At 49.6% G+C, this 13,087-nt stretch overlaps 1 protein-coding gene across 7 annotated transcripts in view; it reads left to right on the forward strand.

Moving 5' to 3' along the window:
• LOC142486593 (uncharacterized) overlaps positions 1–13,087 on the forward strand; it is a 330,856-nt gene that overhangs the window by 186,325 nt on the left and 131,444 nt on the right. For all 7 annotated transcript variants that reach the window (XM_075585175.1, XM_075585174.1, XM_075585178.1 and 4 more), the window contains one exon: positions 10,248–10,436. In XM_075585175.1, the coding sequence (XP_075441290.1) occupies positions 10,248–10,436 (189 nt within the window). The remainder of the gene's footprint in view (positions 1–10,247; positions 10,437–13,087) is intronic.

Here is a 13,087-nt window from a genome sequence, read left to right on the forward strand (position 1 = left end):
GATCCCCGAACCCCGCAGTTAGAGCGGACTCCGCGGGACACCTGGAGCTCAGCCCCACCACCTCTCCTACCTCCCGCACCGCTCCTCCAGGCGGCTCCTCTGACTTTTTTCGTGAGTCAGGGGGAGACTTCCACCGGGGGTCGGGACTCACAGGAGGCCTCCCAGAGCGCCGGCAACCCCTCTCCGAACCGAACCGCAGTAAGAGGCCACTCTTTTGCCAAGCTGATCTTTGGGGTTCAGGTCTGCTACGTTTGTTGGGGGATTTGTTTATTTAAATGCTAAAGCTTAAGTTATTCGTTGGAGGGGCCCTGGAGCAAGTCTCTCAGGCAGCTATTCCTCTTGATGTCACAAGAAGTCTCCCAATGCCCAGAATTTTAACCAATCAGAGAGCAGGGATTTCAATAATGCCCTGAATTTACCAGCTTTAGCCTATAATTAAGTAAATAATCCCCTCAGAACAGGGCATTACTGGCCAATAATGCCCTGGCTGGAAGAGTTGAAGGCCCGAGGCGAAGCCGAGGGACTTTAACCCAGCCAGGGCATTATTGTCCAGTAATGCCCTGTTCTGAGGGGATTATTACTATTATAGGCTAAATGTAGGCTTATTTCATAAATAATAGACACTTTTGTATAGTTAAATAGATTTTTTAATTAAAATAAAATGGTAAATACATGAAACAAGCTCTAGATACGCTTACACTGCAGATATCTATATCACACACTGCAGCCCCTCTGTGTACACACATACACACACACACACACACACACAGCAGCTCACACACAAACTGCTGCTACACACACACACACAAAACAGCACACCACACACACCACAGTGCCTCTACACACACACACACACACACACACACACACACACACACACACACACACACACACACACACACACACACACACACACACACACACACACACACACACACACACACACACACAAAACCACAGCACCTCCTCTACACTCACTACACAGCACCTCTACACACACAGCAGCAGCTCTACACACACACAAACTACACCCATAAACACTGCTACTGACACACACACACACACACACTGGAGCTCTATACACACACACACACACACACACACACACACACACACACACACACAGTAGCTCTATACACACACACACACACACACATCAGCTCTACACTCACACAAACTGCTGCTACACATACAACAGCACAACACACACACACTGCAGCCACAATCAAAAATGCAGCCACTTACTAAACTTTGCACTCTCCCCCCCAGCTCTACACACAACACAGCACCTCTACACCCCCCTCCTCCCCTACACACACACTTACTTCTTTGCAGTCTCGCTCCAAACCCCCCCCACCCCCCCCTCCAATTCAACTGAATCTGCTCAGAAAATCTCAGTCAGCTCAGGAAGGGGAGGAGTCAAACCGTGGCTGATACTTTTTGACCAATCCCCTGCCATGTCTCAGAGCTTTTACTTAATTCAAACCAATCCCCTGCCCTGTCTCAGCTGTTCTGAAAGCTGATTGGCTGGAAATAAACAGATTGAAAACTGCATTTTGCAAGTTGCTGAAATTCAGGGCATTACTATGGATAATACCCAGAATTTTAACCAATCAGATAGCAGGGTTTTCAATAATGCCCTGAATTTTACTGCTTTAGCCTATAATTTCCTATATCACATTGCAGAGTGTCAGAGCTGTACAGAGAATGTATCAGACACACGTCCGCCTGCAGATCTTACACTATCATTTTGTGTCTTAGGCACGTGGAGATAAATTGGGTTTTATTTATCAAAATCGGAATAATTGGTACAAAATTCTGAATTATTTGACACGATTAACATGCTTTATGTCCTATTGTTCTGTACATTTTTGGTCATTTTCATAAAGTGCATAATTATTTTAGTTGCAAAGCTGATGAACAACATAAAAGTTATAAAAAGATATTGGACTTTCAGTCTGCCGGACTGTCAGTGGGCACTGCACTTTATGCAGAATAGGATAATCACATTGGGTGTGCTCAGAAGAGAAACAATATCATATTTATTACCTGAGGAACAAGTAAAGTTATTTACACAAAGTCACACAGCGGTACCATGTTATCTCACACTGTTACCCACTTCAGAGGATAGCTCCATCACTACATTACAGAGCTATTCCTGTTGAGGTTATTGCAAAGTGCTCAGTGACGTGTTTACAGTGGTGAATATAGGGTAATTTGTGCATGTTTATGTGGGGTGTAATGTTTAATAAAACTCATGTCATATTCTAATTGTCAATATTTGATATTTCATATCAGCGTCCCTGTGATGTCACAATAAAACTCAATAAATACATTGAACACACAAAAAAAAAGCAACATATGTCTCATAAACTGCCCAATAAGAGACAAATTTGCAGGTGTTTGTATTGTAAAGTATTTTCTACTGTAAAACACATGTTCTCAGTTTTACCAAACATGTTAAAAGTAATTTACCAACATATCTTAAAAGATATAAAAAATTCGCACTCGAGTTTAGCACATGAAAAATACGTTTATTGTCTGAAGTTATTACTTACAGTACATATAATAGATATGTAGCCAGGTCTCCCAGGAGTATCAGCACACCCCTCACCTCTCTAGAGGTCGCGGGTGCCGCCGAGTCCAATGGCGGCCCCGTCGGGCGATACGGGAGGTGAGGGCGGTCAGGTCCCGGCTCGGGGGTTGCTGGGGACGCGTGCGGCCGGTTGCCAGGGCCGCACGTGCGTCACGGGAATCCCGGCACTCTCGGAGCCGGGAGGTTAGGGCGCCGCCATTGCGCGTTAGTTCGCGCATGCGCAGTGGTCGCGCGAGTGTAGGGCCGGAGCGGGGAGTAGCGCGTTGCCCCCTAGTGCAGGCCGGTTGCCGGGAACGCGATCGGGCCGTCGCTAGGGCCGCGATCGCGTTGCTACGGGCCCGGCGGCTAGCAAGGAGTGCGCCATCAGTTCTTAGTGATCGCGCATGCGCAGAAGTTACCCCAGAGCCAGGGAGAAGTAGCGCGAGGGGGAGGATAGCAGTGAGGGAGTCAAGGCAGCCCCCTAAAGTTCGCGCATGTGCAGGAAAGAGTCAGAAAAGCCCGCGAAGCCAGAGCCTATTAGGGAGGGCCCTAGAGAGGGACTACAGATCCCAGGAGCCTCTGCGCGCCCCACGTGACACCAGGGAGCCAATAGGGCTTAGGAACTCTGCAGAGGAAAAGAGATACAATTCGCGGGCTTGCAGCATGTTGGGCAGTCAGAGACCGGAGCAGCCCAGGGAAGGAGGTAGGGTACAGGAGTCGGGGACTCCCTGTACTAGGCCAGCATCCCCAGGGCCCGAGATAGCTCAGCTCCCCAGTAAGGTGAGTGTTGCCAGGGGCAGCCCTCAGGTTAGGGACCCTGCCACTTACATTAGTGGGAGCTGGGAAAGGAAGGTTATAGATAGTTGGAGTCAGGGAGCTGTGAGGGAAGGAAGGGTGCGGGGAGCGAGTGCAGCTCCTGCCCCATATAGGTACCTACACCCCAGGTAGGCCCCAACTCCCCACTAGATTAGTGGGTAAGTGCTTAGGGAGGCCCAAGATAGGGACGCTGCCCTTAGTATAGAGTGCTGCCTTGTCAGAGTCACAGCGGTCAGTGCTGTGAGGTCTGGCAGGCAGGCACCTTGTTGCACAGCACGTTGGCTGTTAGCATTTAGTGAGGCTGAAGGGACTTGGGTAGTTAGGGGAGTGGGACAGGCCATAACCCCTGCAGGCCCATAGGAGTTCCCCAAGCCACTACAGGTTGCTGTACTACAGGGACAGGCCCTAGGTTAGGGTTCCTGTCACGTTAGTACCACTTAGATAGATAGGGACACAGCGGCTGCTGCTGTTCCTGTTGAAGCGGTTCGGACCCACGTTGGGGTCTACAGAGACTGTTCCCGAGTGGGACCGCCCTAGCGGTCCACCTGCGAGGAGTCCGGTTGGGGATCGGCGGACGTCATCCTGCTACAGACCCTTTTTGAAGAGTTGCTGACCCGAGCACCGGAGTGCTCGGCAGGTATCACACATTCTTAAGTGCACCACCAGGCCCTTAACGTAATTAGTGACTGCGCAGTCACCCACGTTCCCTCTGCAAGAGTGCGGGACATTGGGTGGGGGTTCTTTGGACACTGGGTGGGATCACCTAGTGTTGGGGAGCGTCCTGCGAGACGTCGCAGTAAGTGTCTCCTCGTGAGAGGGACACAGGTCATTATGAATGTGATGAGTTATTATGCATGTTAGTAAAGCCATTAGTTATTATACCCCACTGTGTATGTGATTATTAGTGATTGTCCTGCGAGGAACCACTCCCCCTCTGGCGGGAGCCATCGCAGGTGGAGGCGCTGCATCGTGTAAGTGATCACCCCTAGTATTGTGTTATGTCCCAGGTTCCCCGTGGCGGAAGCTCAGCCCTCCTGTGAGCCAACAGGTAATGCACCACACCTATGGTAACACCGTATGTTCCTTACACCCACATCAGATCTGCGATTGGGGGGGGGGAATACCCGTTACATTTGGAGGCGCTTCTGAGAGAGACCTGGGGTGCCCTGGTTTCATTTTTTTCAAATTGGCCAATTTAGATTTTTCACCATGTTTGGGCCCGCAAGCCATGAGGCCCAAGAACGAACCAAGAGGACAGAAGTATCCCCGCGACATGTGCTAGTAGTAGGGGATGTTCCCAGTAGTGCCATGAAGTTGAGGGAAATTTGTGAGGCCCTAGGGAGACTCCTGGGCATAGACCAAGGGTGGAAGAGGATAGAGCACCGGTACGACCCCACTGACCAGTGTTGTAGACTATGGCTAGTAACGGATCAGGAAATATGCCGGGAAAATGTCCCTCTGACCTTGCATTTCCCAGAGGCCCCACCAGAAGGCTACCCTCTTGCATACTCAGAGAGCCTTAGTGAGATTACCAGAATGGTGATTTAAATGGAGGATCCCTCATCAAGGGAGTCACACCTAAAATGGCGTCTCCTGCCAAAGCAGGAGAGCACATGTGCTGCTGACTGCAAGCCTGCATCAAATTGTGTTGCAGAAATCCGTCCGGGACTGGCGGGAAAACCAGAGCTCCGCCCCCGCAATGTGAGTGACTCAGTGATAGAGCGAGCCCCTCCTTTACATTCCACCAGGGGGAGCAAGCAAAGTGAGCAGCCATCAACAACTGCTGTTCCCATTAAAAACAGTTCAGAATGCAGAGAAATACACCCTCATTTATATGGAGCATGGCGGTCTAAAGGAGGGAAAATATCCTTTCTGGTGTGCCCGTGCCTACAAAAGGACTTGAGTCTATTTGGTGGTATGGACTTTAACCATTTTAGGCTACCAATAGAATATCGGGTGGCCGTGGTGGAGGACGAGGGGTGTATACGATGTGTTTGTAATCAGTGTGACTTCCCAGGTAGCAAACAGACCTGGGGCCCCAAGTGTGCCGGCTGCGGGGCACAGTTTCTAAAGCCTGTGCTGCTGCAGTCTACAGTCCCAGATCCCAAGCAGGAATCTCAGATGGCAGAACCCAGAGATGAAGATGCTGTTACTTGCTCTACCTCAACCACGGAGGTGGAGGAGCTGACAGACAAGGCTGCCCTAGTCCCCCGTTGCAACCCAGAGGGAAGGACTGAGGCCCAGCCAGCTACGGAAAAGGACGAACCATCGGTGGCGAACCGCCTACCGGCGAACCACACCAGCAGTGAGACAGAGGAATCACAGGGTAAGGTGTCTGTACCCCCATCTTCTTTCAGTGAATTCAGCCGCCAGCCACTCGTGGTGATGCGCCCGCCGGCGGACCACACCAGTGAAGTTGGGGCCAAAGAATCACCTACTTCAGTTACAGTGTATTCAGGTGCTGTGGGCCCGTGTGCCCTACAACGGCCTGTCCGGCCTACCGAGGTACCATCGGTCCCAGGCGTGGGACCAGTACCTGTTAGCGACGACAAGGGTGGGTTGACTGCCCCAGGGGTGTCGGGTGTGAGCCTCCAGGTGACCGCGGAGCACGATAGCTTCTTAAGTCTGGACGGCCGGGCGAAGGGCTCCACTCGACATCGCGTCCTGGCGGAGGTGTCCCCCCTAGAAGAAAGCTGTCCCGCCGTGCGAGTGGACCAGTATCTACCGCATACCGTCCAGTTGAAGAGAACAGTCCGCTCTGTAGTGGTGTCAGGTGAAGCACAGGAGATACCTGACAGGGTTCCAGAAGAAGAGAAAACCATCGCAAGCCAGCAGAGTAGTAAGGAACCCCCTTCCCCCCCACAGGCTCCGATGGAGTTATGGCTCCTGAACTGAGTATGAGCCCGTGCGCTCTAACCCAAATGTTGGTCCCAGGACTGGAATCCAACGCTCCCGAGTTTCGAGTCAGTGAGTGGACTGTCCCAGAAGTGTAGTGGACAGGTCCCGATACAGCCGAGGTGGGAACTGACAGCGTCCCCGAGGACCTGTTGGCCACCGCGACTCACCGCAGTGGTAAAGTATCTACTCTTTACCCCCTGCCAGGCGAGACCGAGACTTTGAGAAAAGAGACGTTGGTCATTTCTCGCTTCCCAGTGGAAGCCTCGCAAGTAGGTAGGGACCAGGACTGTGTGGCAAGGAAGCTAGTAGAAGTTGCCTCCTTTGCACCCAAGAAGAAGCGGCCCATTCGCCAAGTAGTGGACCGCGGGAAAGGTCCTGGCCGCTTGGCGTGCTGCTTCCAGGCCGCGGATGACCGAGTAAAGGCCTGCTTAAAAGACGTTGTGCTACTCCTTCCACCAGGGGGAGGAAGTAGCGAAGAGCCAGTAACTGTCACTCCAGAGTGTGCTCTCCAAGAAATTTTTCTGGGGGAGGCTCACGGACGCAAAAGTGAGGTACCCCCACATGTTCAGTTAGGGGCACCCCACAAATGGTCTCAGCCAGTCTCGGGTATTATTGAGTGTGATCTGTCTTGTAACCTGATGTGTAAAGTCGACCTGCTAAGTGTACCAATTATGACATGCAATTTTATATTGTGTAACCTTATGTCAGGGTATGGCGTTCTCCAAGCGAAGACGTTGAAATTTTCACATGGGGGAGTGTGTAGCCAGGTCTCCCAGGAGTATCAGCACCCCCCTCACCTCTCTAGAGGTCGCGGGTGCCGCCGAGTCCAATGGCGGCCCCGTCGGGCGATACGGGAGGTGAGGGCGGTCAGGTCCCGGCTCGGGGGTTGCTGGGGACGCGTGCGGCCGGTTGCCAGGGCCGCACGCGCGTCACGGGAATCCCGGCACTCTCGGAGCCGGGCGGTTAGGGCGCCGCCATTGCGCATTAGTTTGCGCATGCGCAGTGGTCGCGCGAGTGTAGGGCCGGAGCGGGGAGTAGCGCGTTGCCCCCTAGTGCAGGCCGGTTGCCGGGGACGCGATCGGGCCGTCGCTAGGGCCGCGATCGCGTTGCTACGGGCCCGGCGGCTAGCAAGGAGTGCGCCATCAGTTCTTAGTGATCGCGCATGCGCAGAAGTTACCCCAGAGCCAGGGAGAAGTAGCGCGAGGGGGAGGATAGCAGTGAGGGAGTCAAGGCAGCCCCCTATAGTTCGCGCATGTGCAGGAAAGAGTCAGAAAAGCCCGCGAAGCCAGAGCCTATTAGGGAGGGCCCTAGAGAGGGACTACAGATCCCAGGAGCCTCTGCGCGCCCCACGTGACACCAGGGAGCCAATAGGGCTTAGGAACTCTGCAGAGGAAAAGAGATACAATTCGCGGGCTTGCAGCATGTTGGGCAGTCAGAGACCGGAGCAGCCCAGGGAAGGAGGTAGGGTACAGGAGTCGGGGACTCCCTGTACTAGGCCAGCATCCCCAGGGCCCGAAGTAGCTCAGCTCCCCAGTAAGGTGAGTGTTGCCAGGGGCAGCCCTCAGGTTAGGGACCCTGCCACTTACATTAGTGGGAGCTGGGAAAGGAAGGTTATAGATAGTTGGAGTCAGGGAGCTGTATGGGAAGGAAGGGTGCGGGGAGCGAGTGCAGCTCCTGCCCCATATAGGTACCTACACCCCAGGTAGGCCCCAACTCCCCACTAGATTAGTGGGTAAGTGCTTAGGGAGGCCCAAGATAGGGACGCTGCCCTTAGTATAGAGTGCTGCCTTGTCAGAGTCACAGCGGTCAGTGCTGTGAGGTCTGGCAGGCAGGCACCTTGTTGCACAGCACGTTGGCTGTTAGCGTTTAGTGAGGCTGAAGGGACTTGGGTAGTTAGGGGAGTGGGACAGGCCATAACCCCTGCAGGCCCATAGGAGTTCCCCAAGCCACTACAGGTTGCTGTACTACAGGGACAGGCCCTAGGTTAGGGTTCCTGTCACGTTAGTACCACTTAGATAGATAGGGGCCCAGCGGCTGCTGCTGTTCCTGTTGAAGCGGTTCGGACCCACGTTGGGGTCTACAGAGACTGTTCCCGAGTGGGACCGCCCTAGCGGTCCACCTGCGAGGAGTCCGGTTGGGGATCGGCGGACATCATCCTGCTACAGACCCTTTTTGAAGAGTTGCTGACCCGAGCACCGGAGTGCTCGGCAGGTATCACACATTCTTAAGTGCACCACCAGGCCCTTAACGTAATTAGTGACTGCGCAGTCACCCACGTTCCCTCTGCAAGAGTGCGGGACATTGGGTGGGGGTTCTTTGGACACTGGGTGGGATCACCTAGTGTTGGGGAGCGTCCTGCGAAACGTCGCAGTAAGTGTCTCCTCGTGAGAGGGACACAGGTCATTATGAATGTGATGAGTTATTATGCATGTTAGTAAAGCCATTAGTTATTATACCCCCACTGTGTATGTGATTATTAGTGATTGTCCTGCGAGGAACCACTCCCCCTCTGGCGGGAGCCATCGCAGGTGGAGGCGCTGCATCGTGTAAGTGATCACCCCTAGTATTGTGTTATGTCCCAGGTTCCCCGTGGCGGAAGCTCAGCCCTCCTGTGAGCCAACAGGTAATGCACCACACCTATGGTAACACCGTATGTTCCTTACACCCACATCAGATCTGCGATTGGGGGGGGGGGGAATACCCGTTACAGATATATCATTTTTTACATCAAATATGGCATACCGTATGCTTATCAAAGATGTTGTAGGTCATGTGTTGTCTCCTTTCTCCTCTCTGGATGAAATACTTTCTTCTGAAGTTATCCTGTTTCTCCCTTAATATTTTCCATCGCTCTCTTAGCTAACTGATGTACCTCTTTTTATACACAGAACAACTACAATTCATCAGCATTTGGTATTCTCAGTTTATTCTGAATATGGTCTTTTACATGCTTGGTCTACATGACATAAAGTCACACCTCCTTATCTTTCATAGAAGGAGCTCAAATTATTTTTAGATCTTTTTATGTCATAGTCTTCAGAAGTCAAATATCTTTTTCTCTACAGCTGTCTGTAATAAATCTAAGCTACTTATTGGCTTCATATATATTCCCAACAGTCGTTGTAATATTTTCTACTGCAACCCTATATTTGAAAAACCTACATTCGTTACCATCAAAAATAACTAATGACAGATGTTTCCATAATCAATCATTTACTCAAAATATAATTTCTAACAGTACACAGAAAATATTTAATTGTATCTAACCTTTTTATACATTTGTGGATCTCAGATGGATTTTCTCCCCAAAGTCTGCAAATGTGGATGTATATTTCCTGTGTGAGTTCCTAAGTAGACATGAGCTTCTCTTCCCAGAGATAACATGGCCCAGTATAGCTCACAATGTTCATACTTTAAGCATGGCTTATTAGTAATGCTGGCTTGGTATATAGGAGTGCAGATATAGTTTGTGACATTGTTACCCCAACATATCCCAGAATAATACAGAATATCACAGTATTATCATAGGATTTAATGGCAGTATGAGATATTTCACTATAACACACCTGATACATCAGTATATCACATATCTCATCGGGGTTAGCAATTGATAATTAATTTATGGGGATTTACCATTGAATGTCCTAAAGACACAACTATGCCTGGCCCAGCTCTCATACACATGTTGTGTTTGAAATGCCCCTGGTGTAACTATGAGACACATAGTGGAACAGTGCAAGCTCAATTAATCTCTGTCCCGAAGAGCTCACACTTTATGGTATAATGTACTTCTCCACAACATGAAATACTTGTCTTTAGATTCATCCAAGATTATGTAAATTAAAGAAGACATTTCTCCAAAGCCTTGTCACCCTATTTGCTTCACATCACTAAACCAGATCAACTATTATCTGTATGAATAATCTATATGGATATTCTCCCTCCGTGCTGTGTGTAGGGAAGGAGAACGTCATTGTGGTGGTTGATGACCTGGAGGACAGCAGCTCTGAGGAGAAGAGACGGATCCTGGAGACTCAGCCCAGTATTGGGAGACTGGCCCAGGGGCTGATCCTCTTCACACAGAGAGTGAAAGAAGATGACAAGATGCTGCTAGGAAAACTAAAGAGCATGTGGCTAGTCCTAAGGGGTTAGTAAAAACAGAATAAATTGCTGTGCACCAAGTGTATTAATTAACTATATAAAGGCCACATAAATAAGAAACAATTATAAAAGAGAATTTACTGCAGGAATCGTATCCCTGTCACAGGACTCTCTCGCTCTGCTCTGCTTTCTCCATGAGAGATCACAGAATCCTCCAGAACGTTACTGTCATTTCTGGGAGCAGAACACAGAGGGTCAAGTAATGAATGTGACAGGAGAGGGTAACCATGCTCTTCAATAAAGTTCAAGCCATTTTGGTTACCCCTGATCCGTGTGTAAGGGTCCAAGTGAGTTAGCTCTTGGGCCCAGTAACATTGTGCCATTCCAAGGTATTGTATGTATTACAAGTATTTTTTGTGTTTTGCCCTTAAAAACGTAACTGCGGCTCACCACTAGGGTACCCTGCTTCAGCATAGCTTAGAAAGGTGAAAGAGACACAGGGATGAACAGGTATACCTGTAGCTGAGGGAATTCCTAGGTTAAGGGGGGTACCCCAGTTAGTGCCAAGGTATCCCAGAGCCTGTATTGGGTTTGTGGGTGCCCCAACCGAATATGAGGTACCCCAAAATGTATGCTGCAATAAAGTATGGCATGGTGTTTTTACATTTTCTATACGGTGCTATTCAGTCAGCCTGGCCATATGTTTAATTTGTCAGCTTCAAAGAGGTGATGGGATGTTGAGAGGTGTTGGTGTGCCAAGTGGGTGGGGCAGGTGGAGTACTGAGCCTGGAGAACAGAGACCCCCTGTGGGGGTGAACATTCTGGTCTGCCAGACGTAGTGGCGCCTGTGCAGCAGGAGGCAATGGGCTGGCTAAAGAAAAGATGGCAATCACAGGTGTTTTTCCTATTGGCCAGAACATATGTCCCGCCCACTGGGCATCTCGATCCGGCTCAACACACACCCTGCCTCTGACATCATCAGCCAGATGAGCCCTGCTCTGATTGGCTGGTGGGACAAGTGCCCACGATCTGAGTGGCATAAAGGCTCTGTCCATGTTAAAACAGTACTCTCTAAAAGGGGCTGCTGCAAATCAGTTTTTTGCTCTCTAAGTCTTTTCAGACTTATAGATAGTCTTGGGACAGGTCCAGTGAAGCGCCGGTAAGGTTTCACAGGGTCATTGAGGTGCCAGGGATTCCTAGCCAAGCTGAGGACTGGTTCTGAGGAGTAAGGTTACTGTTCCAGGCTTATTCCAGCTCCGTGGAGTGAACAAGGTCAGCCTTTGCTGAAGCAGGTGCATTTCACCTAGGAAAGCCTAGTTTTTAACCCCAGACCCCAGTAAGTGTGTATATTCTCTGCATTTTGTATTTCTGTGTGTTTCTGAGGTCTTATCCAAATAAACCTCATTTTATTTCATTACTGTGTTTTGCCTTGTGATAAAGCCCTTAAATATAAATGGTGTTAAAAAACCTGGTCTACCGTGACAATGAAGAATTCATCCCAATGTCCCATATACTCACGTCCCTTATTGGGAAGCAGAGAAAAGTAACCAGATGTGAGGTGGCTGAGAAATCACATTGCAAATGACTCTCTCACTATAAATGTACAGTAATGCTAACACCGTCTGATATGGAGTTTGGTGCATAGAGAATTATGCGCTAGATTTACTCAACTGGATTATTAGGGTAATATGGGGTCATAAAGATAATTATAACTTTATTTAATATAGCACATTTCTCCCAATAGGACTCAACGTGCTTCATAATTACAGTATAGCACCATGTACACAGCACTGCACATAGAATATTACAGGCACAGTCCCTGCTCCGCTGAGCTTCCACTCTGTTTGATACCCGAGGCACAGGGAGATAATGAGACTTGCCCAAGGTCACAAGGAGGTGACACTGGGATCTGACCCGGGCATAACACTGTTTTAGTAAGTTTTATATCACAGGGAAATGTATTCAGTGCCGCTCAGGCAGCTCTATCAGTCCCCACCTTGGGTACCTTTGTATAGGTATCATGTCTGGGACTTTCTGCTCGGGTCAGTATCCTGCAATACAGAACATGCCCTGACAATACAGCTCATGGGAAAGTTCTACGTTATTAACACGCGTGTGTATGTTCATAGGACAGATGTGTAGCTTTCTGTTAAAGGTTCTACCCATTCAGTAGTGAGACCCGATCAAACCCAGTCCTGTTCCCATGAGACCTTCCCCTCCATGTACCTCAGACAGATAAATCCAATTGCACGCTCTTTGGGTCAGGGATATTTCTATAATAGCCCTCATATCAGACATTTCATGGCAGAAGCTCTGGGCCGTATTATACAGAGATTAATGCAATATTTATACTGCAAAAAGGGAACGGGAAATGTGTTTTCTAAGATACATCCCTATTACTTTAACAAGAAAGTGGGACTTAAAGTGTGTAAATAAAAAACAGTGGTACTGGGCAACCCTAGTACCATTACTCTCCCACCACTGAACACATAGACCTCTGTGTACTTAGGATACAATAATATACTTGTGTTACTGTATATTAGCCGTGTTCCTGTTATTTATGGGTTAGGTTTTAGTGCTTCATGAGGCTCCTTGGTGTTCCCGCAATATTATGGGATAAAGATCTTTGGTGTGGGACGTGCCTCTGCATTACGCCCTGTGAACTATTTCCTTGGTTCATAATCTCGGTGATATGGG

Source organism: Ascaphus truei, unplaced genomic scaffold (assembly GCF_040206685.1).
Source record: "Ascaphus truei isolate aAscTru1 unplaced genomic scaffold, aAscTru1.hap1 HAP1_SCAFFOLD_97, whole genome shotgun sequence".
Lineage (NCBI taxonomy): Eukaryota > Metazoa > Chordata > Amphibia > Anura > Ascaphidae > Ascaphus > Ascaphus truei.